General features: G+C 44.9%; 1 protein-coding gene across 1 annotated transcript in view; it reads right to left on the reverse strand.

The window, feature by feature from the left end:
- The window catches only part of LOC140719313 (uncharacterized), a 47,885-nt gene extending 41,400 nt beyond the window's left edge, over window positions 1-6,485 (reverse strand). Inside the window, exon 1 of the mRNA XM_073033865.1 lies at window positions 5,944-6,485. Coding sequence (XP_072889966.1) covers window positions 5,944-6,006 — 63 coding nt within the window. The 5' untranslated portion in view covers window positions 6,007-6,485. The remainder of the gene's footprint in view (window positions 1-5,943) is intronic.
- Between the last annotated feature and the right edge of the window lie 1,264 nt (window positions 6,486-7,749).

Here is a 7,749-nt window from a genome sequence, read left to right on the forward strand (position 1 = left end):
AGCTACTTATCAGTGGGTTTTACATGGACTGGTGATCCACGTTGTCCTGTTCTGTTGTGCCTAGCCTGTGGCAAGCAACTTACAAATGCAGCTAGGGCTCCAGCAAACTGAAAAGACACTTAATGACAAATCACAGCCATATGACTCATAAAAGTGCTGATTATTTTAAACAGCTGTTGGAATCTGAAAACAGAGTAAAGATTTTGTTAATAAAGTCACAGCCAGTAAAAATATCCAGGAAATTATTTATTTAGCAACAGAACTTATTACCAAGAAAAGGAAAAGTCACACAGCTGGTGAGAACCTAATAATGCCAGCATGTAAAGTTATAGTGGGTAAAATGCTAGGCCAAGATGCAGTATGAGAAATTGAAAAGTTTCACTCTCAAACAGTACGATGGGTCGACGTATTGATGACATGTTACATGATGCTGAAGAGGGTTTGTGTGATAAACTGACAAGCTTCTCTATCTATGTGGATGAGTCAATAGAGTTCACCAATAAAGTCACTTCTAACACCATACGTCAGCAAGTTGCTTTGCTATGTCTCCCCTCTCACTGTGAATCCCGGAATCCTCCTTTTTTGAGAGAGAGAGAGAGGGAGGGAGGGAGAGGGAGAGGGAGAGAGAGAGGGAGGGAGGGAGAGGGAGAGGGAGAGAGAGAGAGAGACTGTGTTATGTCGAATTACCGGGTGAAGGAGTAGTCTTTGGAGTACTACAAGTGTGTGTCTTTATTGATGCTTTGCTGCACGTTTGAGTGCTCGGTGGGGGATGCAGATGTTTTTCTGCTGGTGAGGGAGGGGGGTCGATGCTTCGCTGCTGCTTATGCGTGGGAGGGGGAGCTGGGGGGATTGGGATTCTAACATTTAACTATCATTCACTCTTTGGGGTACTTCTCTGTTTTCGTGGATGTATAAAAGAATTTCAGGATGTATATTGTATACATTTCTCCGACATTAAATGTACCTATTGAAACCTATTATAACATTTGTAACATTTGTAAATGATGATGAAATTCAAGAATATTTTTTCTGTTGCAAACAGCTGCCTGAAACAAGCAAAGGCCAAGATATATCTATTGTTTTGTTTCATATCTGGAAACAAAGGGTCAGTCTTGGAGGGACTGTGTTGATATCTGTGCTGAGGTGCCCCATCAATGGTTGGCTCCATGAGAAGTTTCATTTCTCTTGTAAAATAAAACAGAAAATCCTGACATTGTCACAACACACTGTTTTCTTCACAGAGGGGTGCTGATGTCAAAAACTCTTGGAGATGAAATGAGAAAAGTTCTGGATGATGCTACAAAAATGGTTAAACTTATTAAACAAAGACTTGAGAATGTTTAAAAGGCTGTGTGAAAACCTAAACAAAGAGCAGACCAATCTCTTGCTACATACAGAAATCTGGTGGCTTAGCGGAGGAAGAGTTCTCAACAGGGTATTTGAGCTGAACGGTGAATTGCAGGAGTACTATCAAGAAAATAGTAGGCCAGATTTTGCTGAGTGCTTTGAAGATGAAGAATGGCTGCAGAAACTAGGCTACTTAACAGGCATTTTTCATCATACGAACAAGTCTCTGCAAGGCCTTGGAGAAAATGTTTTGAGTTCAAGTGACAAAATTCTTGGATTTAAAACAAAAGAGAATCTTTGGAAAATTCATGTTGCAAAAGGAAATCTTGAAATGTTTCCACTGCTGCTCGGGCTTGAGAGTGAGGAGGGATATCAAGAAGTCCGGAGTCTTATTGAAAACCACCTGGAATAACTGAAGAACAAAATTAAACAGTGTTTTTCCTCCCTTTCAACACAAGTGTATGACTGGGTGAGAGACCCTTTCTCTGAATCTTCGGCTCAGCCTGAGAACTTTGAGAGAAGAGGAAGAACTTTGGGAGCTGATCATGCACTCAGGATGGGATTTACTGACCTGCCCCTGGACAAGTTCCGGATTTCTGTGAAAGAAGAGTATCCTGCCATTCATGGGAAAGCAATTAATATTTTGCTGCAGTTTTCAAGTTCTAACATGTGTGAGCAAGCTTTTTTTGTTTAACAAGCATCAAGAACAAGGATAGAGATAGTCTGATTTCAGTTGAAGCTGAAATCCGTGTGTGCTTATCTCAAGTTCAACTCAGAATTAAGTAGTTGTGCAGCAAAAACAAGCACAGCTTTCAATGCTGGGCCTATATTTGAGCCGTGTCATTTAGTAAGAAAATGTTTTTTCAAAGTTTTGTATAAGATTGTGCCTTAGGCTATATTTTTATTCCTATTGCTTTGGCTTATGGTTTTTAGTAACTTTACTATTCAACGTTATTAATAGATTTTCATGTTGTAAATAGTATTAATTAAAATCAACTTACAACCTTTATTTAAATTAAATCTACCAAGCCACCCTCAAGAAAACTTAAATCCCATTTCAGCTTAAACCAGTTATTTAACAGAAATTTATTACGTTTGTCTTTTGAGTTTTTTAAATTTATGAAAGGGAAAGAAAGATTAATTTCAAGGAAGGTAAGCTAAGTTTAACTGTTTGTTTTCTTTTCAAGAAAGTTTGGCTGAAAATTCGTCCTCTACTCAAAAAAGTATTGACAATTATTTTTGAATTATTGTATCTACAACTTGCTGATCACTGTAATGTACCGTGAGCTGTAGATATAATCTTTTATACACAGAGGTTCCCTGTTGCAGACGGCTATGGAAGCCAAGTCACTGAGTATATTTAAAGCGGAGGTTGATAGATTCTTGATGAGTCAGGATATCAAAGGTTATGGGGGAAAAAGCGGGAGAATGGGGCTGAGCGGGGTAATAAGTCAGCCATGATAGAGTGGGGAAGCAGAAGCAATGGGCCAAATGAACTAATTCTGGTCTTGTGATTGATGCTCAGACTCCACGTGTCAGCCTGTGTAAGTGACAGTACCTGGAGTGGGAATGAACCACATTGTTGGGAGGGGAGAGTACCGGTCCCCACCCCTCCTGAGCTGAACCAGCAGTTATGGCTCCCGGACAATACTGCACACTTGCCGTCTGTGCACACCGGGAGCTTTCCTAACTCCAGGCCGACTCTCAAAGTAATAACCACTTATTTCCACAATACCTGGGCACAGGGAATGGTCAAAGGAGGAGGCTATTTGGCCTGTTGAATATCTGCTGACCCATAGTAAAGCAACCCCCAACCAGGATACTCCATTTCAGCTTTATAAAACTCTTATTAGGCTGCATCTGGAGTATCGCATAGGGTTCTGGTGGCCCCATTGTAGGAATGGGGCTTTGGAGAGGTTTACCAGGATGCTGCCTGGTTCAGAGGGCATGTGCTCAACTTGGGTTGTTTTCTCTGGAGCGGCGGAGGCTGAGGGGAGATCTGGTAGAGATTTATACGATTATGAGTGGCACAGATGGAGATAGCATCTTTTCCCCAGGGTAGAAACATAGAAAACCTACAGCACAATACAGGCCCTTCAGCCCGAACATGCCCTTACCTTAGAAATTACCTCTTATAAACAGCCCTCTATTTTTCTGAGCTCCATGGAACCTGTCCAGGAGTCACTTGAAAGACCCTATTGTTTCCGCCTCCACCACCATTGCCGGCAGCCCATTCCACGCACTCACCACTCTCTGAGTAAAAAACTTACCCCCGACATCTCCTCTGTACCTATTTCCAAGCACCTTAAAACTCTGCCCTCTCATGCTAGCCATTTCAGCCCTGGGAAAAAGCCTTTGACTATCCACACAATCAATGCCTCTCATTATCTTGTACACCTCTATCAGGTCACCTCTCATCCTCCGTCGCTCCAAGGAGAAAAGGTCAAATTCACTCAACCTATTCTCATAAAGCATGCTCCCCAATCCAGCCAAAATCCTTGTAAATCTCCTCTGCACCCTTTCTATGGCTTCCACATCCTTCCTGTAGTGAGGCGACCAGAACTGAGCACAGTACTCCAAGTGGGGTCTGCCCAGGGTCCTATATAACTGTAACATTACCTCTCAGCTCCTAAACTCAAACCCACAATTGATGAAGTCCAATGCACCGTGTGCTTTCTTAACCACAGAGTCAACCTGCACAGCAGCTTTGAGTGTCCTATGGACTCGGACCCCAAGATCCCTCTGATCCTCCACACTGCCAAGAGTCTGACCATTAATACTAAATTCTGCCATCCTATTTGCCCTACCAAAATGAATCACTTCACACTTATCTGGATTAAACTCCATCTGCCACTTCTCAGCCCAGTTTTGCATCCTATCAATGTCCCGCTATAAACTCTGACAGTCCTCCACACTATCCACAACACCTCCAACCTTTGTGTCATCAGCAAATTTATTACCCCATTCCTCCACTTCCTCATCCAGGTGATTTATAAAAATCACAAAGAGTAGGGGTCCCAGAGCAGATCCCTGAGGCATACCACTGGTCACCAACCTCCATGCAGAATATGACCCGTCTACAACCACTCTTTGCCTTCTGTGGGCAAACCAGTTCTGGATCCACAAAACAATGTCCCCTTGAATCCCATGCCTCCTTACTTTCTCAATAAACCTTGTATGGGGCACCTTATCAAATGCCTTGCTAAAATCCATATACACTACATCTACTGCTCTTCCTTCATCAATGTCTTTAGTCACATCCACAAAAAATTCAATCAGGCTCATAAGGCACAACCTGCCTTTCACAAAGCCATGCTGACTATTCCTAATCATATTATGCCTCTCCAAATGTTCATAAATCCTGCCTCTCAGGATCTTTTCCATCAACTTACCAACCACTGAGGTAAGACTCACTGGTCTATAATTTCCTGGGCTATCTCTACTCCCTTTCTTAAATAAAGGAACAACATCCGCAGCCTTCCAATCCTCCGGAACCTCTCCTGTCCTCATTGATGATGCAAAGATCATTACCAGAGGCTCAGCAATCTCCTCCCTCGCTTCCAGTATATCTCGTCCGGTCCCAGTGACTTATCCAACTTGATGCTTTCCAAAATCTCCAGCACATCCTCTTTCTTAATATCTATACGCTCAAGCTTTTCAGTCCGCTGCAAGTCATCACTACAGTTGCCAAGATCCTTTTTCATAGTGAATACTGAAGCAAAATATTCATTAAGTACCTCTGCTATCTCCTCCGGTTCCATAAACACTTTCCCACTGTCACATTTGATAAGCTCTATTCTTTCACGTCTTATCCTCTCACTCTTCACATACTTGTAGAATGCCTTGGGGTTTTCCTTAATTCTGCCCGCCAAGTCCTTCTCATGGCCCCTTCTGACTCTCCTAATTTCTTTCTTAAGTTCCTTCCTACTAGCCTTATAATCTTCTAGATCTCTGTCATTACCTAGAAATATTTAATACCAGAAGGGTGATTTCAAAGGAGATGTGAGGGGCAAGTTTTTTTTTACACAGAGAGTGATGGATGCCCAGAATGCCCTGCCTGGGGTGGTGACAGGACATGGACATTGTGTGGGCAGAAGGGATTAGTTTATTGGTCATTTGATATTAAATTGGATCGGCACAACATTGTCCCTGTGCTGTCCGTTCCATGTGTTCCGTCTTTCTCCGCAGCCCTGCCGTTCGTTCGGCCAGTTCTAGACCATCGCTTCTGAGTCCACCAGATTCCCCTGGAACCTTCTGCCGCAACGTTACTCGCCAACCCGCTCCTCCACCGAGAGCAACACCCCTCCATGGACGAGGAGGGGCTTCTTTAGCCACAGGGTGGTGAATCATCGCCACAGACGGATTTATTCAAAGCGGAGGGTGAAGGCTTCTTAATTATTCAAGGCATCAAAGGTTACAGGGAGAAGGCAGGAGAACTGAGTGAGAGCGATAATAAATTAGCCATGATGAATGACAGAGTTGACATGACGGGCCGAATGGCTCCTACGTCCACCCCACCCTGCCAACTCGCCCAGGACATCGCCGGTTTAACCCTGGAGCGGCGGGCTGGGGAACGAGGGCCAGCTGATTCCTTACCTGGGCGAGGCGAGTGAGAAACGACAAGATGAGCAGACGGGAGACGCAGCGCGCCGCCCGCATTCTGACCAGCCTGGTCCTCAGCGCCCGGGACAGCAGAGTCCGGAAGCGGGTTCATCGGCAGAGGGGGACTCCATCCTATAAAGGGTGAAACTGCTCTGAGGTGCCTCTACGGGCTACACAGCCTCCGCCCCGGCTGCGGTGTCACTCTGATGCCGAGGTGTGTGTCTGGACTCAGTCGGGACCGCCCTCAGGCGTCACACCTGGAGAATTCCAACAGGACCCTCTCCCTCCGGGAATCTACTCCTCCTCCTTCTCCCTCAGCGCGCTCAACCCAGCCGCGACCCCGGCGCCCGGCGTCGGCACCTCCGATAGCATTGTTTACACCGGGCCAGTGACGCCCCCTGGCCGCGGTCATCGAATACCACAGCGCAGAATCCGGACCTTCGATCCGTTTAATCCGTTTAAGTCTGCCTCGTCCAGCATCTGGACCCTACCCCTTCCATCCAAACTGCTCTTGAATGTTGACATTGATCCCAATTCCTCACCCTCAACCCATGACCTCTAGTGTCGTCTCAGTGGAATCAGAACCAGGTTAATTATCACCGGCACGTGTCCTGAAATTTGTTCACTTAGCGGCAGCAGTTCAATACAGTACATAATCTAGAAGAAAAAATAATGATGATAATGATAATAATAATAAATTAGTAAACCAATTACAGTATAGATTAAAAACCGTGCAAAAAAAACAGAAATAATATATATTTAAAAAGTGAGGTAGTGTCCAAAGGTTCAAAGTCCATTCAGAAATCGGATGGCAGAGGGGAAGAAGCTGTTCCTGAATCGCTGAGTGTGTGCCTTCAGGCTTCTGTACCTCCTACCTGATGGTAACAGCGAGATAAAGGCAAAAAGCCTGCTTGCATTTACCCTATCTATATCCCTCATAATTTTGTATATCTCTGTTAAATCACCCCTCAATCCCCTACACTCAGGGGAATAAAGTCCTAACCTTTCCCTATAACACAGGTCCTCAAGTCCGGGTAACATCCTTGTAAATTTTCTTTTCAAACTTTCAAACCTATTGAAATCTTTCCTGTAGGTAAGCTACTGGAACTGCCCACCATACTCCAGATTAGGGCACAACTACGTCTTAGACAAGTTCAACATAACATCCCATCTCCTGTATTTGATTTATGAAGGCCAACGTGTCAAAGGCCTTCCTGATTACGTTATCTACAATTATGGATACCTAGTTCCAGATTCCTCTGCTCTATCCCTCAAAGTTCTACCTAGGTGTTTCCTCCCAAAGTACAACACGTTTGCGTTAAATTCCAGCTGTAAGCTTCGGCAGTCTTCCTTAATGTGCACTATGCCCCCCAGTCTTGGTTCCTTTACGGCCCGTTACATTGCTGGAGCTTAGGGCAGCAATGAAGGTCCTCCAGCTCAGTCTGTCCTTGCCATTCTGCCCCAGGTGTGGTCCAGGGCCCTCATTTTCTGCCTCTACAGTACAGCTCCAAGTTGTCTTTGGTCTCCCACGTTTCCTCTGCCTGTCGTGATGATGGTTGCCTCTCTGAATGGAGGCCTGCTACTGGTGGAGAGCTTCAAGGATCGGTACTGGGTCAGTGGTTGTCTGTCATGATCTGAATGATAATATGGTTGACTGATCAGCAAATCTGCAGATGACACCAGGATGAGGGTGTGGTGGACAACGAGGAAGACTAGGGATGCTCACAGCGGGATCTGGACTGGCTGGAAAATGGGCAGACAGGCACAAGGTGTTGCAGTTTGGGAGGACAGACCAGTGTC

Source organism: Hemitrygon akajei, chromosome 2 (genome assembly GCF_048418815.1).
Source record: "Hemitrygon akajei chromosome 2, sHemAka1.3, whole genome shotgun sequence".
NCBI lineage: Eukaryota > Metazoa > Chordata > Chondrichthyes > Myliobatiformes > Dasyatidae > Hemitrygon > Hemitrygon akajei.